The sequence below is a fragment of the Nuphar pumila genome, chromosome 8, assembly GCF_984573655.1.
Source record: "Nuphar pumila chromosome 8, dmNupPumi1.hap1.1, whole genome shotgun sequence".
NCBI classification, from domain to species: domain Eukaryota; kingdom Viridiplantae; phylum Streptophyta; class Magnoliopsida; order Nymphaeales; family Nymphaeaceae; genus Nuphar; species Nuphar pumila.
This window is the reverse complement of record NC_143256.1, coordinates 84,360,681-84,386,842: the sequence shown is the minus strand read 5'-3', so window position 1 is coordinate 84,386,842 and position 26,162 is coordinate 84,360,681. Positions and strand designations below refer to the sequence as shown.

The following is a 26,162-nucleotide window of genomic DNA, read 5'->3' as shown; positions in this document are numbered from 1 at the left end:
GGTCCAAAAAAAAGTTGTGCGTGACTCGCACACCTTTCCAACGAATCCAAAATCACTGGATTCGGATCAGAAATGTTTGTTCCACAGACTCAAAACCGGGACTAATAGTCAAATCTGTGATAGGCTCTCTGGGTTCGGTGGACAGCATGTTCGGAGAGGTTTCCGACTCCTCAGGTGAAGGAGTTTGCGAAAACTCCCAACAGATGAACTGAAAGTCAGATCCTGAACTTTCCAGATAGCTATGGCTCGCAAAATTTGAGCAATCCTACGTGCCTCTACTGAATTTTAAAATCCCTGACGAACTAGTTGTTAACTAGCCTAACCTGATAAAGGGGGTTCTAGTTGACCACGTAAATCACCTCGGATTCGGGCATGCAGATGAGGGTTTCAGAAGAAACACCAAACTTCACTATTGTGTGGATGAATGTTAGCTAACCAGACTAACTTTCAGATTTTGATTTCACACCATACATATTCAGATATTCAAAAATTAAGAAGCCATACACAGAATGCTATAACAGTGAATATTATATTCAGACCTAAGACAAGTACATAAAGATAGATTTTTTTGGATTACTTGCTGGCTGAATCGATTAAAATGTAAAACATGAAAAATTTAGATCCTTGTCTTAGCTTTCTACATAATCAAACGGATCAGATTTTCATGGAGGGAATCATGAGAAATCCCCAAAATACAGAACAGTGTTCTGGACGGGATAGGGTCTGACAGATTCTGTCCGACCGACTACTTGGCAAGGATTTTCTAGGACCCTTCCGGGCGAATCAGGCCGCGACCTCAACAGCAATGTTGTAGGCCCGTGTCTTAGCTTTTCAGAAAGCAAAAGAATACCGGAATCGGACCAGCATCTTAGCAGATACAGTCGATTATTTGGAGTTGACTCTGACAACTCCAGAACCGGGAATCCGATTTTTTGACAGAAAACGAAATGGATAAAACCCTATGCTCAAAATCAAAACATGGCTAAAGATCACCTTAAATATCATAAAAAACTGGTAAACACTCAGTACATGGCCAACAATCAATTAGTTTTCCAGTTTGCAATCGATGAGCAAAAATCTTAGCAATTAGCAACAAAAACGAGTAGAAAGGAACAAAACCAAGCACAATAATCGGATGGATCAAGAGGGAGAGTTGTTGGACAACAGCCACCGTCTCATGCCCTTGCACAACAGCCCGTTGCAACCTTCCAACCTCCAGCACCCTCAAGTTAGTGCTGCCACAATCAGCCACTAACCGAACCACACACTAACAATGTCACTCCTCCAAATTCGAGTTTTCATTTCACCTTCTTCCTTGATGTCGTCAACAGGAAACTTGTCTGGAACTTTAACGGCTTAACCGAGTCAAATCAAGCCAAATGGTAAACAAAAAACTTGTAGAGCACGATCTTAGCTTTCCAGAAAGCTAAAGATCATGCAATTTGAACCAGTATTCACCCTTTGAATAGCATCTTCCCCTCCCTCATCGTCATTTCGAATTTCTTTCTAAAAAACAAGAAGACCTCCTCCATGGTCGACCCCATGGGCTCTTAAGCTCTGTTGGAGGGTAGAATGATGATGCCACCCCCAGCTCCAATCACACCAAAAGGGGGGTGGGCTTCTCCAAGGTGCCGCCCACTTGCTCAATGCATGGGCTTCTTTTGAAAATGGGCATCGTTGCCTCACCAACAACCCTTTTTGACCTTCTATGGTCAAACTGATTTCAAATGAGGGTTATAGAGGTCTAATCAAGGTGGCTCCATCTATGGTTTGGGCTGAATTGGATCTTGGATAAGATCCAAGATCCAAATGATGCTTTTGCTCCAAAAACCCTTCACGATATTGTTTTTTTTTTAAATCGGAAAAAAAAAAAGAATACCCTGAGTACCCCATACACCCTCTAATGCCGCAAAACAATCCTACAGGGCACTAGAACTATCCGGATCCGTAGAATCCAGCACCTAAAAATATAAATAAAAATTACATAAAATAGAATACATAAAAAAAGCATAAATGATTCCAGACATACAAAATGGAATCAAACATAGAAATACAATTTCTGAGAAAACAAAATATCCTAGAAATTAGAACATGATATTCAAAATGGATCTGGATACGCGAAGATCCAATTGGACCCAGATGGTCCTGCATGATTGGATCTGCCACAGATCGCATCCCAGATCGAATCTGATAGGTTAGATATGGATCCAACTTTGCCTTCAATGCGTGGATCTTCAGGATGCTCTGCATCATCCTTTCCTGGGTCGAAAGGCTTCATCCTCGGAGCCTTGTTCTTCTCATGCGAAGCTCCATAATCCCTACAAAGATTCAAAATAAAATCAACGCAGAGTCTGTCCACAGGAAAAATAAATGTACTATGCAATGTAGACAACATCAGATATATACTTAAACCATTATGCATGCTCAGCAAATATTGTAAATTGCTATCAGATATTAACACATTAACATTTTTATCATGCAAGGCAAACATACTTGGGTTTTACTCAAATATTCACATGGATTCTCACAAATATTTATGGTTTGACTAAAAACATGCAAATTAACATTCCTTGCACAATCTAATTCAGACGAATTAGATTGAAACACAAAATTTTTCAGGACTTGATATTTAATAATTTGACCATGTATCAGGGCTCTAATGATTGCAACAAAATTCAGATCAGTCACAGATAAAAATTGTCTATGTATCATGCTAATAACAATATCAAACTTCACTCAGAGAGTTTTGCAATCATAAGACAATTCATTTTGAAAATAAGCAACACAATATAATAATAGAGCAAAATTACTATCGGAATTTATCAATGATACAGAAGTACGATTATCAACAAAATCCTGATGGTCATAAAAAAAAATTAGAGTTTTCATGTTTGTCATTTCTAATGTATTTGTCTTGGAATTTTCAAACAAGTCAACAAGAGACATTTCATTTTGAGCTTCTAAATTTTCATTTCCTAAAAGCTCCTTGTCACACATCTCTATCGAATTTTCAATACTATGATAAGGCTTTTCAATTTTGACATTTTTATCGAAGATGAATTCACTAATGAGACTTGACGGATCAATATTGACAATCATGTCAAACGCATCTCGAGGCAAAATCATATCTTCTATAGGCTTATAAAATTTCTCGTAGATTGGATCGTCAAGACTAACATAGGATTGGTCTTCTAGAGGTTTTATTTCCTAAAATGATGAGATGTGAGGCATCTCTTCATACATCATTTCTAACACTAGTTCAGTAATAAATCCATGCATAAGAACATCCTCAATTTCAAGTGAGGGTTCCTTCTCAATTTCATCAGACAACGCATCGAATGCTATATCGAGGATAGGTTCCTCTTAATTCTCCTCATCGAATATCGGGTCACCTACAATTTCATGAAAAGGCTCCTCAGGAGAATCCTTTATGGAAATGCTATGAGTGCGACTGATTTCATCACACTGGGACTCTTTTTCGTGATCCGAATCAATTTCAAAATCGCCGCCTATGACCTTTTGGATTTTCGAAGATTCTAAGTCACAAGAAACAAAATTTTCTTCATCCTCGCAACTCACATACGAGGCTTCCTCTAACCTAAATCCAACATTAATATTCTTGAATGAGGTGGGGTTGGGTCATAGACTAACGGCTGAGACGGGCTTACGAGGGCCATGCCTCCATTCTCTATGCAAAGAGTTCGCATAGTTGGACTTTAGATTTGGAGTTCTAGGCTCTCGATTAGATCTCCATGGAGGATCCAACTGACAACACGAGTATGAATATCGATGTGGGTCAGACCCACGAATGGAATCAGACCTCTAAGATTCGAGCAGATCAGGTCTGTGACGACGGTATTCCCCTAACTCCAGTTCACAAAGTCTAAATTTTATCCTTGTCATCCGAGTTTTTTTCAGTGAGCAATTGACTTTGCAAAAACCTCGTTTTCTTATCCCGTTCTGACTCAAATTCATCATCAGAGTCATAAGAAAGTGTTCTATGCATTCCTCGAGAAACGCATTGACTTCGCTCGAATGGCTTCTCTTGCTCCTTGGTAAAATCTTTTATTTTATGATGAAGATCATCAATTTGATGCTGCAAGGTTCGAGTTCCATCCCTAAGGTTGCAAATGTCCTTTTCAGGGATATGCTCGCTTCGACTCCTATATCCGGTTCGCCCAGACAATGTGCATGGATCCTAAAAAAAAAATTGACCTTCCCACTACAACGAGGATCGTGCCAGATTGAGAAATCCGGCAAACCTCGCTCTGATACCAAAATGATGTGGACTCGGTATGCACTGATTCATGATCCAAGACCCAAGATCCAAACGGATCTCAATACGCGCGGAAGCTTTTTCACTAAAATGAGTTCGAACTGGACTATGAGAAACAGGGTTTTTGGGACCCGTGTGCTCTGTTTCGACAAAAGCGGTCCAAAGGAAAATTGTGCGTGACTCGCACACCTTTCCAACAAATCTCAAATCACTGGATTCGAATCAGGAATGTCCACTCCATGAACTCAAAATCGAGACTGATAGTCAAATTTGTGACAGGCTCTCTGGGTTCGGTGGACAACATGTTCGAAGAGGTTTCTAACTCCTCAGGCGAAAGAGTTTGCGAAAACTCCCAACAGATGAACTAAAGGTCAGATCCTGACCTTTCCAGAAAGCTATGGCTCACAAAAGTTGAGCAATCCTACGTGCCTCTACTGAATTTTAAAATCCCTGACGAACTAGTTGTTAACTAGCCTAACCTGATAAAGGGGGTTCTAGTTGACCACGTAAATCACCTCGGATTCGGGCATGCAGATGAGGGTTTCAGAAGAAACACCAAACTTCACTATTGTGTGGATGAATGTTAGCTAACTAGACTAACTTTCGGATTTTGACTTCACACCATACATATTCAGATATTCAAAAATTAAGAAGCCATACACAGAATGCTATAACAGTGAATATTATATTCAGACCTAAGACAAGCACAGAAAGATAGATTTTTTTGGACTACTTGCAGGCTGAATCGATTGAAATGTAAAACATGAAAAATTTAGATCCTTGTCTTAGCTTTCTACAAAATCAAACGGATCAGATTTTCATGGAGGGAATCATGAGAAATCCCCAAAATACGGAATATTGTTCACAGTGTTCTGGACGGGACAGGGTCTGACAGATTCTGTCCGACCGACTGCTTGACGGGGATTTTCTAAGACCCTTCCGGGCGAATCAGGTCGCGACCTCAACAGCAATGTTGTAGGCCCGTGTCTTAGCTTTTCAGAAAGCCCAAGAATACCGGAATCCGACCAGCATCTTAGCAGATACAGTCGATTATTTGGAGTTGTCTCTGACAACTCCAGAACCGGGAATTCGATTTTTTGACAGAAAATGAAATGGATAAAACCCTATGCTCAAAATCAAAACATGGCCAAAGATCACCTTAAATATCATAAAAAACTGGTAAACACTCAGTACATGGCCAACAATCAATTAGTTTTCCAGTTTGCAATCGATGAGCAAAGATCTTAGCAATTAGCAACAAAAACGAGTAGAAAGGAACAAAACCAAGCACAATATTCGGATGGACCAAGAGGGAGAGTTGTTTGACAGCAGCCACCGTCTCATGCCCTTGCACAGCAGCCCGTTGCAACCTTCCAACCTCCAGCACCCCAAGTTAGTGCTGCCACAATCAGCCACTAGCCAAACCACACACTAACAATGTCACTCCTCCAAACTCGAGTTTTTCTTTCACCTCCTTCATTGATGTCGTCAACAGGAAACTTGTCTGGAACTTTAACGGCTTAACCGAGCCAAATTAAGTCAAATGGTAAACAGAAAACTTGTAGAGCACGATCTTAGCTTTCCAGAAAGCTAAGAACATGCAATTTGGACCAGTATCTAGAGAGATACGGCCAAAATATAGGGACTGTATTTACCCTTCGAATAGCATCTTCCCCTCCCTCATTGCCATTTCGAATTTCTTTCTTAAAAACAAGAGGACCTCCTCCATGGTCGACCCCCATGGGCTCTTAAGCTTTGCTGGAGGGTGGAATGATGATGCCACCCCTCAGCTCCAATCACACCAAAAGGGGGGTGGGCTTCTCCAAGGTGTCGCCCACTTGCCCAATGCATGGGCTTCTTTTGAAAATGGGCATCATTACCTCTCCAACAACCCTTTTTGACCTTCTATGGTCAAACTGATTTAAAATGAGGGTTATAGAGGTCCAATCAAGGTGGCTCCATCTATGGTTTGTTACGACAACGAAGCCGTATATGATATTTCCAGAACTAGATTTTGATGATGAACAAGTGAATCAACTGCATTTCAGCTAAGGCAATGAAGAAAGATGACAAGAATTAAAGAATTCAATGAAGAATCTTTGAAGACAAATGTGCAAATGTAAATTTCATTAAATGTCTTAGATTCTTGTAAGAGTCTTACTTAGAGTGCATATTTTAATTGCATTTTATCTAAAAAGTCTTTAGAAAAACTTTTCTAAAAGAACCCTTCATGAAAATCGTTTTAGAAAACTCTTTACTTAATTTTTCATATTTATTAGTCGACTAACAGACTCACTAGTCGACCAACTTTTTCGCGCCAAATTTTCAAAGCAAAAACGTCAACTTTCTGATTAGTCAACTAATCAACTCTTAGTCAACCGGACATAATGTTTGATTTCTGAAAATTTAGCAAGAGTCGACTGAAGGTTTTCTTAGTCGACCGGACAGAATGTTTGTTTTCAGAAAAATTTAGCAGGAGTCGACTGAAAGGTTTTTCAGTCTACTGATGATTTTCATCAGTCGACTAACTTTTCTTTAGTCGACTAAGTTTCAAACTCCAGATTTTAAAACGGTTCTGTTAAACACAGTAGTCGACTGACGATAACTGTCAGTCTGCTAATATTTGATTTTAGTCGACTAATATTGTCGTTTTCCTGTAACTTTTAAAAGGTGTGTCTTCATTTTTCAAATGAATTGACCATTCAAAAGTAACTGTTTTGACACTCTTTCATACCCTCAACGTATGAAATCTTTCAACTATAAATAAGAGTGCATTCCACACTCAAATACATCGAATTACATTGAATTACAAAGATCGAATTCTTTGCTTTTCACTCCTATTCATTCAAGTATTCGTTTTCTCACTCACTTGATATTTTCACTCCGATTTTTCACTCAAATTCTTTTGAGAGATAGTGAATTCATGAGTTGAGTATTTCAACAACCTTAGAAGCCAATTGCATTTCATCTGCATTTATAAGAAAGGTTCGTACGTTGATTGTAAATTTTCTTACTTATATTTTTCTGTAAAAGGAAATGACTCATTGGTTTAAAGAAGTTGTTTGCTTTCAGTAGATTTGTTACTGAAAGTGGGACCGGATTTGGTCTGTATATTATTGTGGTGACACAAGGTTGATAGTGGAAATCTCAAGCGGGTTTTGCTTGGGGACTGGATGTAGGTCAGGAAGACCGAACCAGGATAAAATCTTGTGTTCTTTGTATGATTGCTGTGTGAATTTCAAAATCCTTCAAAATTCCAAAGACGTTATTTAAAAGCACTATTCACCCCCTCCCCTCTAGTGCTCGTTGCCTCAATCCTACAGCACTTTCATGGTTTGGGCTGAATTAGATCTTGGATAAAATCCAAGATCCAAATGATGCTTTTGCTCCAAAAACCCTTCACGATATTGTTTTTTTTTTAATCAAAAAAGAAAAAAAGAAAACTATCCTGAGTACCCCATACACCCTCTAATACCGCAAAACAATCCTACAGAGCACTAGAACTATCCGGATCCGTAGAATCTGGCACCTAAAAATAAAAATAAAAATAAAAATTGCATAAAATAAAATACATAAAAAAAACATAAATGATTCCAGACATACAAAAAGGAATCAAACATAGAAATACAATTTCTGAGAAAACAAAATATCCTAGAAATTAAAACATAATATTCAAAACAGATCTGGAGACGCGAAGATCCAATTGGACCCAGATGGTCCTGCATGATTGGATCTGCTACAGATCGCATCCCGGATCAAATCTAATGGGTTAGATATGGATCCAACTTTGCCTTCAATGCGCGGATCTTCAGGATGCTCTGCATCATGATGTCTTCACTAAACCCCTAGCTAGTTCAAATTTTTCAAAATATTGTGACAAGTTGAGCATTATTGATATATATGCTTCAGCTTGAGGGGGAGTGTTGAGAAGCAGTCACTGTATATATGTATATGCATTAAGGGTAGTTTGGTAACTATTTAATAGGTTGGGTCTATCGTATATTTTATTGTAGCAAAGGGCATTATTATAAATAATTTATTCCTATCTAATCTCTCTATTTAAGTGAGATTAGACCTAATGAGAGTTAATGATTCTTTCTCTCTCCCTCTTCCTCTCACTCTCTCTCTTTTCTAGTTTACTTTAAACCCTAGCCGACTTCAACAATAACTAACCTTTGTTTTAGAAATTGTTCCCTGTGTTTATTTGTTTGTTTTGTGTTTTTGTGTTTTGCACGTAAGGCTTCTTGTGCAAGGAGCCCTCAAAAGATCCCCTTAGGGACGTGCCCCTTGAGAAAGGGACCCTTAAGCCTGAAAATTACAAATTTTTGAGTTAAATATTTTGGGGTGTTACAGCTTTGGTATCAGAGAAAGACAAGAATTATAATTCATGGCCCTCCCAGCGACCCTGTAATGGCTCTTTAAGTATGTTGTACTTAAGTTCATAGTAGTACTTGAACGAAGTCAATTAAATTTTTATATGTATATAAGAAAGAACACAAAACATGTATTAGTGATATCATTATTAAATTCGTGGATTAGAACTTTGTTTTGTTTCCTTTGTTTGAATAGATGGCCTGGGCAAATAGGTGTAACGACATAATGCGTAATAACCTCGATTTTTTTTCATTAATTACTTAAATTTATCTTAAAATAATATATATTTTTCTGAATTTAAACTGGGATCCACATTGCGGATTCAGGATCCACAAAAGAACCGTATATATATATATATATATATATATATATATATATATATATATATATATATATATATATAACGCATGGATCTGCAGTTGGATCCATTTGGATCCGACCTTCGGATCCACTCCGCAAAGCTATCGCGGGTCCCGGATCACGATCTTGGAACCGGACCCAGCCTGTACCTTACAAAAAAATGTAATATAAGGCAACCCGATACGGGTTGCCCGATAAAACGAAGGTGGTTAGGGTTCAGAGTGAACCCTCACCCCCGCAAGGGGAAATCGCAAAGAGGGAGGGGGTCGGTGCGCAGCCGCCGGCAGGACGGTGTGCTCCTGCCTTTTCGGGGATCACCGTCCTCAAATAGGGGTTCCGAACCCCTTCTCTTCCACCCTCTGCCTCTCATCTCCCTCTCGTTTTCTTTCTCCTCCCACTCTCTTTTCCTCCCACACTCTGTCTTCTCTCTCTCTGTTTCCCGTCTCTCTATCCCTCGCCTTCTCGTTCTCCCTCTCGATCTGTGCTCGGCAGTAGAGCCTTCGATGCCGACGAAACCTCCCAATCGCGGCAGCCTTCTCCCTCTCGTCGAAACAGGTAGGTCCTAATGTCTTCTTTCTTCGGGTGTACCGGTTGTCAAGCATGAACTGGGTTGCCGTGAGAATTCAAATCGGAAAAATTTGGGGATCTCAATCGGACAGGGTAGGTCTTGAGGTTATCTGACATACCATATTAGAGGTTGTGTTTTTGGGTTACCGTTAAACCCAAATCTAAAAAAAATGGAAATTTAGGTAGAGGAGGAGTTCTTTGCTCGATAATCTGCCAATACCAGAAATTTTTCTCTGGTAGGACCGATTAGCAAGAAAACAAGCCCTGTGAACTATGCCATACCTGTTTTACATGGATGCTATAATGTTGGAATAATTTAGAGTTCCTGACCTACGGGTGGAAGTTTTATTTTTTAAATCTGCATAATTTTAGTAGACTATATTTCGTTTTTCACATATTATCCTAGAATAAAAATTGTGTCGGCTGAAGGGACAAAAAAAAAACGGGGTCTGGTTGTTCTGTATAGACACGTAGATATTTTGGTTTAAGCATATACATGCGAAATTATAACTCCGGAAGAGGTTGAAGCTCCATCATGCTAAAGTACGCACTCATTTATTTTAGCCACAGTGTTAGCATCAAAAGATGGATCGTGGTTGACACCCTTTTCTTTTATTATGAGAGTCCGAACATCTGGTTTTGACCAGCCTGGTGAACTGACATTGAAGTTTGAACTGAAATTGTTGATTTCTTTTCCTGTTGATCGTGATTTGCATGTTCTTGACAATACATGTTATGACTAGAAGTCGAAATGCCTAATAAATTGGTTAAATTGATTTGAAATCGATGAACTAAGCACTTATAGGAATATATATATATATATATATATATATATATATATATATATATATATATATATACATATGGTGCTATAATTCTGTATCAGATTTTGGAAATGACTTAGTCTCTTATGTCTACCTTTTTTTGTATAAAGGTTCAAATCTGATAATCGATAACAAAACCAATGGGGGCTCCGCTTGTCTGGTAGAGGTCGCTAACCCTAGCATGCCTAAAACTCTGAGCTAAAGAATTTCACATCCCTGTGTTCGGCAGACACCCCGACAACCCCCGCTTGAGCCGTTCCTCGCCATCGGTATCCTTGAGCTTTTCCCTTCAAGCGTCGATTTTGAGGTACGGGTTCTTTCTTTTGAATCATGTGAAAAATCGAATACTGATTCGATTTTCATGCAATATTTAGTGCAAATCCATGGTTAAAGAGTGATTCTATGTGTTCACTCTAGATTACATGGATGTGGATCCATAGATCCTCTTTTATATGGGTGTTTTTTATTCTTTACAACAACAAAAAAAACTCGGTGTAGGAGGTTTTTATACAAAAACAGACTCATATTGGGTTATGATCGAGATTTATGCTTGTATATATATATATATATATATATATATATATATATATATATATATATATATATATATATATATATATATATATACCTTAATCTGTATTTTCTGTTCTTGAATTGGGTTCATGCTGGATATAGTTTGAATGGCTTGATCGATGCTTATAAAACTGATTTTGTTTAGGCATAGTTAAGATCAATGCGTAGGTGGTGATTAGATTTGCAAAATTGTTTTCAAGTTCATTGATTCAGCAAATTGCATATGGCTATATATAGATTCTCATATGAAAAGTGTTCATGTTATTTCCTGGTTTACATGTGTTAAAGATTTAGTTTTTCTTTCTACACATGTGAATGTATGGACATGTGCATGTATTTTGGTTCTCGAGACATGTTAAGATTTGGAATTATTTATATGCTTTGACTTGATGTGACGTGCTTAAGCATCATACTATATGAAGTTTGTTTCAAATGCATATGCATACATGCATTGATGTGTGTTTCGCATGTACATAAATGCATGAGTTGTTCACTTGTCCCAATTGAGATGATTCATGAGTGAATGCATGTATGTGGAATGATTTCATAAAGGCACATGCACATGAATGGTGAACACATGCATATGGATGTGACATATCATGCACACGGTTAAATTGACATATATAAATATGCATTTTGAAGCATGTTGACCTCATTGCATACATTGCAAGTTATGGTTTTTGTGTATGATGCATCGATGGTTTAAATGAATCATCACAGGCCTGGAGAGCCTTGAGCTTTGATTTCTCTTTCTTTAATTGTTTAAATGTATCGCAAAAATCACATTTATATTATGGTTTTAATTGCGTTGTTCTATTGTTGCCATGGGTGGTAGACCGTGAAGAGATGCACATGCTGATTTGCGAGCTTATGGTTGCATGCTGATTTACAAGCTTATATTATTAATTTTGCATGTTGATTGTAAATGTAAATGAGATGAATTAATAACAGGATAAAAAAAAGTAAAGAACAGTGTAATTTATGTTTTCTTGATGTCCCTTCTTTAGTATGGGAATCTTGGATGTTGCGGTTTGGGGAAACCGCGAGGATACAAAAACTCTGTATGCATTGTTTTTGCCCCTTAACCCGATATTGAGGTTCTTTCTCTTGGCCACGGCTTTAGAAAGAGTCTGTCACTTTGCCTGGGGTGGTGTGTTTGACACAGCTGTTGTTGTTTTGGTATACCAAGAAAGTGGCGCCAATGGATGCTGTTTTTTATGGTGTCCCCGACATTCGATGTTGTTTTCTAATATTTCGATGGATGGTGTTGTTTCCTAATATCGGTTGAGGGCTAAGTTTGGAACTCAATAATAAAATACAAATTGTGTGATAAGCTACCCTGAAAACCTAACTTGACATCGGAGATTTTACCCGTTTGGTGTATCCACGGGCAACGGTAATTAAAAAGAGGAACTTAAATTGTATGCATTTAATAGGACATGCATATGGAAAAAGAAAACTTTAATAAAAGATAATGAAATGTTCATGCATTGCACATAAATCATGCATATTCCTGTTATGCATTAGAACATGCATATGTTATCTGTTTTCTTAATTGTTACATGTTGGTGGATGCATGATGTTTAATCTCTAATGTTTCGCTTACTTAAATTGTAATCTCTGTTATTGCTTAAATGATTCTTCCTGCTTAGAAATTGTTCTCTGTTGCATGAATGCTTAAATTGAATTATGTAATTGTCAACATTGCATTCCTCTAAATTATTGCATGAGATCTTATCTGTATTCTTTAGCTCACTTGTTTCATTAAAAGTACATATGCTCAGGATTTCGGTTCTAACACCCTACTTCTATGGTTTTTCGCAGTCGCAGATGATCAGTGAAGCGACTGGTTTTTGGGAGAGTTACGAGTGTCACGTTCTTGCTGGACGGTTCACAGAGGGACAGTATGGCTCAGTTTTTCGTTATTTACTTTTATGTCATTTAAATAACTTTGATATGTCTCTTGCAAATATTGCTTAAACATTTTTTCTTTCAAATAAATGAATAATGGTTTGGTTTGGTATGGATGATAAGTTTAAGCTCTATTGTGGTGTGTGTGGTTATCTAATTGGGAGTGGAACTATAAAGGCACCGGATCTTTGAGAATATTTCTGCAATGGTTTTAAAAAAAACAACGCATTTTCAAGGGGTATGAGTTGGGGTTATTACATAATGGACACCCTGAACAACCTAGCCGAGGTTGTAGGACAGCAAGCCACCGCTATGCAATAGATGTGAGCGAATTTGCAACAGGTGGGCACATGACAAACTGATTGCAAGGGGTGGCGTGTCCTATAAAAAGTTTATGGATATGGATCCACCTGCCTTTTCGGGAAAAACAGATCTAGAAGTGGCGAAAAAATGGTTGTGAGAGATCGAATGGATCTTTCAGGTGCTCGAGGTTCCAGAGGACCGTTAAGTCAACTTTGGGACCTATAGACTGAAGGAACATGCAGAGAAGTGGTGGGAGACCACTCACGAGGTTAGATTCCAAAAAGGACTGATGACCTAGGTTTAGTTCGTAGAGGTGTTCAACGCCTCCTATTTTCCCAAGCCCATGCGAACCAAGAAGATGCAGGAGTTCTTTAACCTACAGAGGATGACTCATCGTTGGCAGAATACATCACTAAGTTTCATAGCTTGGAACGATATTGTCCCAACGTTTACACGACCGATGAAGACAGGGCGATGAAATTTGCCCGTTGATTGAAGGTGGGTTTGAGGAACCGTCTGTACACTTGAGGGCCGAAAACACTGGACGAGGATATACATGTGATAAATATATATATATATATATATATATATATATATATATATATATATATAAGTCTATTAGTTCCAAAATATCGATGAAAATTAGTAAATTAACCTTAGAGGCTGTTGTCGGTTTTGAGCAGGTTGCTACCCTGCTAAACAATGACTGGAATAAAGGACAAAAAGCTCAGATTGATCGAACTGGAGTCCAGAAACCAACCTTCAAAAAGAGGTTTGGCGGGAAGAAGTTTACCCCACCGGCGAAAAAACAAAAGCATAATGGGAGAAACAAGCGGCGGCAAGTGCAGAACCAGCGATGCCAGAAGTGTAACCACTTTCACCCCAAACAGCAGTGTCCCCGAGAGACCGATGCATGTCTCTACTATAGAAAGATGGGACACTACATCAAAGAGTGTTGCAAGAAGTAAGCTGATGAAAATAGGTGTGTGACCGAAGGATCACATCAGCAGCAGCAGCCGCAGCAGCCACAGCCGTAAGCAGCACAAAAAAAGGTGGCGGGCACAGTTTATACTACCTTTATGAAGCAGCTGAAGAAGATGGACTTTGTACAAGGTACAGTGTTCGTATCAGGCCAGGCAGCTCTACCTCTGCGACACACTTGTTCATAGCCTTGAATTTTGCTAAACATTTAAGAGTACCTACCGAGTCATTGAAACAAGAATTAGTAGTGTATAACCCGATTGGTTTTAACGAAGTCTATGTGAACTATATATCGGACGTAGATGTAAAATTAGGAGAACAAAGTTTGCTTGCTAATCTATTCCTACTCAATATGACGAAGTATGATGTCATATTGGGCATGGACTAGCTCTTTGAGCATTATGCCAGGTCCTTTGTAGAGAAGGAAAGGTTATTTTGTCATGACCCGGTATGTCTGAGATCGAATTCTGACTTTCGAGACTCGTTCTCAAACACTAAGTAATTTTTGCCCTTAAAGCTCAGACGTACCTTCAGAGAGAGTTGACATTGCATTCCTGGTCAGTGTAACAAGAATGGAAACCAAACAAATACCAATTGAGGATCTGGATGTCGTTCGCGATTATCCCAATGTATTTTCAAAGGAACTTTCAGGACTTCGTTCACACTGTGAGTTGGTGCTGGGAACGATGTCGATTTCTAGGGCACCTCATCGTATGGCACCAGCGGAACTGGAAGAACTAAAGAAGCAGCTACAAGAGTTAATGGAACGTAGATTAGTGCAACCAAGTGTATCACCTTGGGGAGTGCCGGTGTTATTCGTCGAAAAGAAGACGGGTTCGTGAGGTTATGCATAGACTTTAGAATGCTTAACCAGGCTATGGTGAAGAACAAGTATTCCTTGCCCTGCATAGAAGACTTGTTCAACCAGATATAGAAGGCTAAGGTTTTTTCAAAAATTGACCTGAGGACTGGCTACCATCAGCTCAAGATAAAAAATGAAGACATTCCGAAGATAGCATTTCGGACGAGGTATGTCGTTCAGACTCACAAACACCCCAGCTGCTTTCATGGATCTGATGAATCGGGTATTAAGGCCATACTTGGATACTTTTATGATTATTTTTATCGATGACATCTTGGTGTACTCCGAGAATGTAGAGCAACATCAAGAACATTTTTGCTCAGTTGTACGCCAAATTCTCAAAATGTGAATTTTGGCTCGACGAGGTCATGTTCTTAGGACATGAAATCTCAAAGGATGGGGTCTCAGTGGATCCAGCAAAGGTGAAATTGCTTAACTCTACTGAAAGTTTTCTTGCTATCCTATCATTTTAATAAATCTTGATAATTACATTTCAAATATTTTAATACGTTGAAGTAGTAATGAATTGGGTACAACCGAAAAAAGCGAGATCCAGAGTTTTCTCGGTCTGACAGGATATTATATGCGATTTATACAAGACTTTTCACGGATCGCTATGCCCATGACGAAACTTCTAAGAAAGGGAGTGAAGATTGAGTGATATGAAAAATGTGAAGAGAGTTTTCAGAAGCTAAATGTAAAACTCACTACGGCACCAATTTTGGCCTTGTGATCGGGGAACGGTGGTTTTGTAGTTTATACAGATGCATATGGTACTGGCTTGGGTTGTGTATTAATGCAGCATGGGAAAGTTATTGCATATGCATCACGACAGTTGAAAACTCATGAAAGGAATTATCCGACCCACGATCTTGAGTTAGCGGCAATAGTATTTGCCTTAAAAGTTAGGAGACATTACCTGTACGGAGAACAATTTGAAGTATTCACGGATCATAAAAGTTTGAAGTATTTGTTCTCACAGAAAGAGCTGAACATGCGGCAAAGAAGAAGGTTGGAATTCATAAAAGATTATGAGTTCACCATTTCTTATCACCCTGGGAAAGCAAATGTGATAGTCGATGCCCTTAGCCACAAGATTGGAGGTACATTGGCTAGTTTGGTGAGTACAGGGTGGAATCTGGTAGCAGACTTTGTGGAGTGGAAGCCACTTTCAAACGACCAAGGTGCAGTAAAATTAACAAGTCTGACGGCTCGACCAGAAATCCAAGAGAGAATAATCACTAAGTAGAAAGAAGACCCTCAGTACATAAAAATGGAGGCACTTACCCAGCACGAGAATACTTGTTTTCAGCTCAAAGAAGATAGAAGCATATTGATATGAGAGCAACTATGGGAGCCAAATAACTCTAAATTGAGAGAAGAGCTACTAGAAGAGGCTCACAAGAGTAAATACACCATTCACCAAGGCAGTACCAAGATGTTCAAGGACCTACAACGCAGGTACTGGTAGAATAACGGACTTTTGGACAAATTGTATAGTGATTAAGTAGTTTATTATCTTTTTTACTCAAATTAATGGTATAAAACTTGAATTATGTTTTTAGATGTCTTAAAATGCTTAACTTGCCAAAAAATCAAAATCGAGCACCAGAGACATTGGAGAACAATACAGTTGACGGAGATTCCCCAGTGAAAGTGAGAGGATATTATGATGAATTCTGTGATGGGTTTGCCACGAACCCGTAGACATGATGATGTTATTTGGGTTGTTGTCGATTGGCTTACTAAATCAATGCACTTTTTGCCTATTCGAAAGGGACAATCCCTTGAGACTTTGACAGATTTATACATTAAATAGATAGTGTGACTGCACGGAGTTCCTATCTCGATCATCTCTAACCGAGACCCCTGATTCACATCTCGATTTTGGGGTCAGTTGCAGAAAGCCTTGGTTACAAAATTGAAGTTTAGCATGGCTTTTCATCCTCAAACTGATGGTCAGTCAGAAAGAATGATACAAACTTTAGAGGATACGTTATGTACCTGCATGTTGGACTGGAAGGGTGGGTGGGATGTTCACGTGGTGCTAGCTGAGTTTGCTTACAACAACAGTTATCATGCAAGCATCATAATGGCTCCTTTTGAAGCATTGTACGGGCGACCCTGCAGATCACTGATACATTGGGATGAGGTTGGCGAGAGAACAGTGGAGTCACCGATGGTATTCCAACATTATACTCAGCAGGTACAGATGATACGAGACCGTTTGCGCACTGCTCAGAGTCGGCGAAAAAGTTACGTTGATCAACGACGCAGAGAACTCACCTTCGAGGTGGGGGATTCTGTCTTTATAAAGGTGTCGCCGACTAAAAGTGTGTTTAGATTCGGTAAAAAAGGTAAACTGAGTCCGGAATATGTTGGACCATTTGTGATATTGGAGCGGATTGGTGAAACGGCTCACCGAGTGGAGTTGCTTCCTCAGTTTGCAAGGATTCGTAATGTCTTTCATATATCGATGGTGAGGAAATACATACAGAACCCCTCTCATGTGATCCAGTCCGAGGACGTAGATGTACAAGAAGACTTGACAACAAAGGAGAGACTAGTGGAAATTGTGGATCGTAGAGAACAAGTGCAGTGAAACAAGACCATCTACTAGTCACGGTCTTGAAGAATGTACTTGAGAACCCGAGGTGGAATGCGAGACAAGTACCCCCATTTATTCAATTAGTATGTGTAATAAATTTCGGAGACAAAATTCTTTTAAGAGGGAAAGGACGTAAAACATGTGAAATTTCAACATTAATTTAAATAAATAAAAGTGAAATTTCTTCATATCAGATATACTATTAAATAGAATAAAATTGATCCAAATGGGTCTTGGATCCGAATAAAGTCATATGGATCTAGTATACAGATTTGGATATGGTAATTGGATCTAGATCTTGGATAGATCCGAAATCCAATTGGAAATTAGAGTTGGATTCTTAGAGATCCAAAATATTATGAGATCCAAATAGGATCCGAGATTTACTAGGAAACCAGAGTTGATACAAAAGAAATATATAGATATAAATTATAATAAAAGAATAATTTATGGTATAATATTGTGGATAGGGTGACACACCCCTAGTGGGACCCACCTAACTGAAAGAAAGGGGGTACTCGATCTCTGTATTTGCCTCTCACGAGAGAGAGAGAGAGAGGAAGAGAGAGAGAGAGAAATTGCATAGATTAGTCAATTGTGGCTACGCATCTCATTCTATTAATATGTAAAACAAACATTACTAGGGTACAGAAGTACCCCTTAATAACACATTAATTCTACATTACACGCTGATTGGATCTGGATCCGATCCAATATACAAAATGGGTCGGGTTGCGGGTCCTGCATAAATATGATGACTCCTTTTCAGCCTCTCTCAAGTTGTGCATGGTCCTGAACCATGAACAACTTGTCTTTCAGAAACCAAAATTTGTCCTTTGTCAACCCTTTGGTAAGAATGTCAGCAACCTGTTCTTCAGTCGGCACATACATGGGTTCAATCTCTTTATCTTCAACCTTTTTCCGAATAAAGTGTTGATCTATTTCAATATGTTTTGCTCGATTGTGGTCACCGTGAAAATTTTTCATGAAAATTTTTCAGAACCCACGAAACAACAGAGGATATAGCAGTGGATAAGAGGTCACCGTGAAAAATTTTCAGAACCCACGAAACATCAGAGGGTATAGCAGAGGATAAGAGTTCACCGTGAAATATTCTCAGATCGAGATCTGTGATCATGATTCAAGAAGAAAGAAACAGCAGTCGTCGTAAAGCCGAGATCGAGATCGAGATCTTTCACCGTGAAACCGAGGATATAGCAGTTCTTCACTCCGAGTTGTCACGCTGCTCTGATACCATGAAAGAAAGGGGGTACTCGATCTCTGTATTTGCCTGTCACGAGAGAGAGAGAGAGAGAGAGAAATTGCATAGAAGGTGCTTAGTCAATCGTGGCTACGCATCTCATTCTATTAATATGTAAAACAAACATTACTAGGGTACAGAAGTACCCCTTAATAACACATTAATTCTACATTACACGTTGATTGGATCTGGATCCGATCCAATATACAAAACGGGTCGGGTTGTGGGTCCTGCATAAATATGATGACTCCTTTTCACTAACAAGACGAAGGGAAAAAAATCAACCTTCCCCTTCTCTTTTGTTTTGAAAGATAAAAACAAATTTAATTAAGAAAGAACTTAAAAGCGGAAAGGATTCAAGTAACTTTGAAAAAGGAATTTTAAAATCGATGGGATGATTCACACGTTTTTAGGAGAAGTCAAGGAATATGAAAGGTGGTCAACAACAATAAAGAAAAAAAATATAGATAGAGAAAGAATTATGGTAAGTTTGAAATAGCCCACACGTTTTATATGTTGAGATTACTCGGGTTGTTGCACGGCTGAAGGCTCCACTCTTACCTATCACGATCCATGGAGGACCCAGACAATTTTTTATGGTTATAAACTTATAACAATTTAACTCTTTTTGTCTGGATCTTTACGTTTTGAGAATTGTAATATTTTGGAATGCGAACATTTTTTAATTCGGTCTTTTCATTTCTGCAATGGTTATGCTTATAGTTTGCAAACTTTAAATCTTTACGTAACTCCGTAATTATCTTAAACCTTAAATAAATTTTGTCTTCCGTATTTTCCTACATGTGAAAATCCTTAAAGTAATAACCTCAATCAAGTTGTTTTTATGGGTGATTATGTACTGGATCTGATACTGGGAGGCTAATATACACTCGTGTTTGCGCTCAGGTGGACCGTCTAGTATTTGGAATGGTTGGAATGTAGCCATAGATGAACTTGTTGACATATTACTTTTAGGAATCATGCAAAATTTTATAATGAATAAAAAGTTTCAAAATTTTCTCAAAATGTTGGGTTTAGGAAAGTTTTAAAAAGGTTGGATTTTTTAGGGACGTTTGAGAAGCCCCCCAGCACCAAGTCTAACCCAGAATTGCCCAAACCTGGCCAAATTTTGTTTATTGTTAACAGCAGAATTTCATCAGACTTGCGCAAGCCCTATCTTGCAAACTGTATGAAATCTCGGGTTGAAATTTAAACCCTAGACTCTTCCATGTGTCTTTTGTCTACCCCTAAAATTTCATGATTTTATGATAACCCAATAAAGAGGAATCAATTTTCTATTCAACCCTGACAGAGCTAAAACACATACTAGAACCAATAATCCCTGAAAACCTGACGTCACTTCTAGAACAAATATCTCCCCAACCTCGTGAAGTTTAACCTAAATTTTGGTCAGGATCTAGTTCCACGTGTATAGAACCTACATTTAGAATTTCATATTTTTTCTGTGGAACCGTTTGGAAGAACCAATTTTCTTCCTAGATCTGTCAGAACCAAACAGAATCTAACTTATCTGACCTACTACCCTAAGTGAATTGAGCCTAAGCCACTTAACTCAAGCCTACGCGTATCAATTGATATCAGAGCAAACCCTATGCCACCCAAGAAACCTCAAAATCAAATCCACGATCCCCTACCACTCACACCCAAAAATGGATCATAACTTTGAACAGTTCAATGTGGCTCCAAGAGCAAGTTTGGTGTCATTGAGAAATGCATGGTCGTGCTTAAAACAAGCATCAACCAAATCACTGAAATGATGCAGCAAATCTAAGGAGGCTTCCAGAACTTTCGACAGGAATTCGTGTTTGCCACAAGGACTGAAAGTTCCCACCATGAGGAGCAAGAAGAGGGTCAACAAGAAGAAGACCCGAACGACGAGGCACAAGAACCAATCTCTTATTTCCAAGCCATCTGGAATAAGAAATGGATTGAAGCCATGAATGATGAAATGAAGACATTACATGAATGCCAAATAATGGGAAGTGGTTAAATGGCCATCAGATAAGAATGTCACAGGCTTAAAATGGGTTTATAAGATTAAGTATAAATCGGAGATCATTAAAAGGTATAAGGCCCGACTTGTTGCTAAGGGTTTTACTCAAGAATATGGCATGGATTATGAAGAGACGTTCAGCCCTGTAGTTAGAATTGGGACAATACGTATCATATTGTCCCTAGCAGTAAATCATGGTTGGGCTCTAAATCAACTTGACATTAAGGATACATTATTACATGGAAACTTGAAAGAAGTCTAAATAGAACAGACACAGGAATACAATGAAAATTATCCAATTGAATATGTGTGCAAGCTTAAGAGGGCAATATATGGGTTAAAACAAGCCTCTTGTTCATGCTTCAAGAGTTTTTCTCTGAAAATATAAAGACATGGTTTCTACAGATCTTCAACCGATCATTTGTTGTTCATTCATAAAGGTAAAGGACATTATGTTTTATAAATAATGAAACACCACACAAGATATCTCCATTGGGAACTGTAGGAACTGAAAGAATACAGCCCCAACAATATCGTCTCTCCTCCTTCGTAACTGCCTTGGATTCACATCGGTACCTGTTCTAACACTTGCATACAAAATAACATGTTCTTGCTTCTGCAACGTGATCAACATGAACCACCTATTGGTGAGAGTCAAAGACGAGATGAGCTCTTGTCAGAGACTCTTGCTTATTTAATAACTAAGTTACACTTGAGCTTAGTCTAGGTCTCATTTAACTAAACAAGCCAAGCCCAAGCTTGAGGTTGAGCTTGTTAATGGTTTTGTGGGCTTGTCATATCAAAGCAAGAAGAGTGTAGCATAAAGAGAGAGAACACAAAATGGAAGCATGAATTAGAGGGAATAGGAAAAAATACAACATATATTAGTTGACCCTCCACTAACTTCCTATCTAAAAATAAGATGAAAAGGGCCCTCTTGGTTAGACTTTTACAGCAGCATTACAGAAAGGAAAATACTGCCTTACAAATAATAAAAAGAACAAGAGAAAAGACCCAACAATAGTGATACACCTATATCACATTTTCCAACACGTTATAGTTCATTAAAAAACAGAAAGATGTACAAAAATGACATTTACAATACACTTCTTCACAAAAGGAAGACACATTCCAGTATTTCTCTCCACTTTCATGGAGGCCCTGAGATCAAAATTTTGTCCCCTCTTTTATTAATGATACTACAGAAAGGATTATGATGAATACCATAACTTGATCCAAGCCAAGCTTGAGGCTGGTACAAGTTGTACAGGCAGAAATAGATGATGCTTAACAGTCATGGTTTCCTCTCTGAACCAATTACAGCAAGCATTGTATAGCATATCGTTTAGTAATAGCATGAAATAAATGGTGAAGACAAAGTTGAATGTGGCAATTAAAATAAGAAGCTTCTAGAGAAAAAAAAGTATTAGGTGCAGAAAAAATTATAATGCAAGGTTCAAGCTACTAACATGTAGGCCTAATCTAAGCCATAAGATAAAAAATTAAAGTTTTCCTCTATGTGACATGGGTACTTCAAAATGCCAGACATACCCATGTCAATGTTGGTACTTCAGGGTGCTGGTACTAATTGCTTCTAGATACTGCTATACATATACAAATCTCTGCATGGGTATGTGCGTGTGTGCATCTGTGTGTGTGTGTGGACACACACTGTCCTTTATAAAAAACACCTGCATCATACCAGTGATACCCATCTCGTTCCGTGCTCCCGAACCCACACCCATCTGACATAGGTGTTCCTTTTACATGATTGAACACTAATTATCTCAGCAAGTGACCTAGAAACAAAGTGAACTACTCATGATAAAGTCATTTGTAAGCTAGTCTTCAACATCCAAAACAAGTCGGGACTTTTAGGTATGTAAGCATATTGATTTAAGCCCATGGAGAAGACCCATAATTTAAATTTCGAAGTACAAGACTCCAAGGTAACATAAGCCAACACATGAGATGGTCCTCGAGAGATTTTAACTTTTAGTTATATTAAGGCAAACAATCTCATGATATTTCCATCTGTTCTCTTTCTTATCCTTCAATAGCTCAATGGATTCATTATGTTTATTTGTGCAAATTTAGAATCAAATCTTTAAGGACAGGTTGAAGAAGAAAAATACATTTTAAGGTGCAGTCAATTCACCAGATAAATGAAGTCAACAAAAAAATGACACCCCACTCATGTGAAACCATTAGCTTGCCATGAAGAACAAAGAAGACGATCACAGATTTTATTTTTTGACATACCTTGGAAATCCTATCAATGCAACACGGCCATGGCCAAATTTGGTAACCTCGAAACCCTCTCCAGCTCCGCTTGATCCCTGATTCAATATTCATGAAGTATATAGTCTCAAAAGTTTTAAATACAATATCATAACAAGAGTCAATGTGATAGTTTCAGCATCCTCTCCCTTTAACAGTGCACACAACCTTCCCTTTTAATCATGATATGACATTTAACGGAATTCGGCATACCTTTGGAGGCTCTAATAGTTGAGTCCTCAACTTAGCTAACTTTGCCTTGAGTTGCCCAAGATGATACTCTGCAAATTTGATCATCAGGTTAAGCCACTTGATAAGATGCTTCCTGAATGAAATGAAGAAATTTGGGAATATGGAGTATAAGTAATTTATAGTTGGAAATGGACATGTCTAAATTTCATGGCTAAAATAACATAGTGATGATGTTTTATTGGTTCTTCCAAAATCAAAAGCATCTTTCTAGATAAAGCTATAAATAAGATGGTTTACTTATTTATAGAACTTTTCTAGAAAATTTGTTTGCTAAGATGACGGCATTGATAATCGGTTTTCATAAGAGTGACCAAGATACAGAATTAAATAATTTTACTATGTATCTATTTTGGCATGACCGTTGAAGATATAGAACCCAATAACTTTGCAACATCTTTTATAACAGAAATCATAACCAGAATGTAGAATTGACATGGATTTCTGGTTGCATTATATATTCAGAAACCATATCAAATGATATGATTTAACTGGATTTGTGCCAGATTTTTCTCGCACTGTTCTTAATCTTGATTTTGTTGTTTCAAAAACACACCCTTACTAGCGCTGTGCAAAACAAAACATATGCCATGGCATCTTGAAGTACGTAAGGGGGTGACAGAAGTTCACATACACTATAAGCTGTGCAAGTGAGTGAGGGAGGGAGTGTGTGTGTGTGTGTGTGTGCGCGCGGGCTTACAGAATTACTAATTAAGGAGTGTAACATCTTTTGATGCTAGATTTTGAACTAAAATGCTACTACACCTGTGGTGCAGCTGAGTTATTTCCCTTCCATTTGACTTACATTGGTTTGAGGTGGAAAGGAAGCAAACTCTCTCTTCTGCAATTGGTCAAATTAGCAAATCACTATCAATTAGGGCATCTCCAAAGGGGATTTGCTATCAATAGCTGAATCTGAACCAAATGTCACAGTCACAGTAAAGGGGTTGCTTGCTTGTTATCCAAAAAGGATTTGAACTTTGGACGGTAACTTTTTACCCATTGATTCCCACCAAATTCAGAGCTTGGACAGGATAAGAATCCTTGGGCACTTCATATGTACAAGGACACCAAATTCAGGATTTCTCTTTATCTTTCTATTAATTGCCAAAAGGAGTTTCTTGTCTAAATTCCTCCCATCGGGAACCATTGAGCTTAAGTTGGCTTTGTAATCGAATCCAGGCGGAAACATTTCCAATTCACGAATTTATTAACTCTTTCAAAAAGGACAAGAAATGCCTTCGTTGAACAGCAATTAGGGACGACCCGTATCAACGACAATCCCACCACTCTCGAAATAGCATCCCCATGTCTTCCCATTACTGATTCTAACTCATTACGCATTTCCATCTGTTCTTTGTTAGTGAATGCCGCTGAGGGTTGGCTGAACCAACAAATTAATCCATTTAAGGATCCACTTTTCATATGAATCAACTAGAAATTGTCTGACTCATCATCCACGCGTCGATACTAACTGAAGTAACATCTCCAAACAGCACAAATGATGATAATAATCACTACAGGAGCCAACAAAGAATATCTGGTAAAACCATAATCCAGAATCCAGAATCTTCACACGCAAAGAGAGAGAGAGAGAGAGAGATTTCATCGAATTCAGTGACATGAAACTCAACGACTATGGATTATTGCGAGTTGTACGAAATCTGGGTAAATCCCAAATTCATTTGAAAAAAAAGTGCATAGGAAAGAGAAGATGAAGGGAGAGGAAACCTGTGGCTTTGTTCTTCTGGGTCCTCGCCATTTCAGCTTCAATCTCCTTTATCCTCTCGATGATACCCATCTCTAGCACAGAAGAAACTCGCCGGAAATCAACTTAGTTGACGGAATTCCTAGCTCTGGTGAGAATTTTGCGCCGGAAACCACTGATCTAAGAGAGGCCGCCCACTGTTGCTGGCTGCGGCAGGGGGTGATATACGCTAGAAGCCTCGCTCTCTTTCTTTTTCATGCCAAGAATGCCCACACTAATTCTGGATTTCACTACATCATCTTTGAACCCAATTTGGTTTCTGAATTCTTGAACGGAAGTAGGATTTTTTTTTAGTTATTGATTTTGATGGAATTCTGGTTTCTTGAATCCATCGTTTGTCGTATGGATTTCGTGGTGGTCCAGTGTAATGGCTCGACTCGGACCGAACCTATTAGGGTGTGCCTAGGTATTGAAATGGTATGAATTTGGATCGCATATCTGATCAAATTCAAATCCATATAATTGGATTTGATAGAGTAAGCAATACCTGAATAGTAATTGGATTCAGATCGGGTATAAAATATTACATCCAAATCCAAATTCATACCAAACTAAAACATATAGATGTCAGATGTCTCAATCCAACTGTACATCTGATTAGTTGTTTAAGTTAGATGATTGAAATATGATATGGGTTTTTTCCTTTTCTTTTTGACATTAAATACGTCAATAAATGTCAACGCCTGTGTGATTTTGTAACTTTTTCAGGTTTCTTGTTATTTTGAATCACATTTTATAACTTTCTCATGGGCATTGCAAACATGTTAAAATGCAACCCTATGTGAATACGTTGATGCTTATTTGTGAATGTGATAAAGTAGTGACATGACATGATACATTCTCACTTGATATAGATTTTCACACAAATAAAATTCACAACTTAAGAGAAAACATGAGAAAGTTAATGCTCAAGAGTGTGAATCGTATAGGGCACATTTGAAAGAGTGAAAA

The 26,162-nt window shown here is 38.3% G+C and overlaps 1 protein-coding gene across 2 annotated transcripts in view; it reads right to left on the bottom strand.

Moving 5' to 3' along the window:
- The window catches only part of LOC149830003 (developmentally-regulated G protein 2), a 170,710-nt gene extending 145,361 nt beyond the window's left edge, over window positions 1–25,349 (bottom strand). Inside the window, exons 1-3 of one of the 2 annotated variants that reach the window (XM_090015672.1) lie at window positions 25,175–25,349; window positions 23,408–23,475; window positions 23,177–23,253 (exon numbers count right to left, since the gene is read on the bottom strand). In XM_090015672.1, the coding sequence (XP_089871798.1) occupies window positions 23,177–23,253; window positions 23,408–23,475; window positions 25,175–25,244 (215 nt within the window). In that variant the 5' untranslated portion in view covers window positions 25,245–25,349. The remainder of the gene's footprint in view (window positions 1–23,176; window positions 23,254–23,407; window positions 23,476–25,174) is intronic. The other variant, XM_090015673.1, reaches the window with a different exon arrangement.
- Window positions 25,350–26,162: the final 813 nt, after the last annotated feature.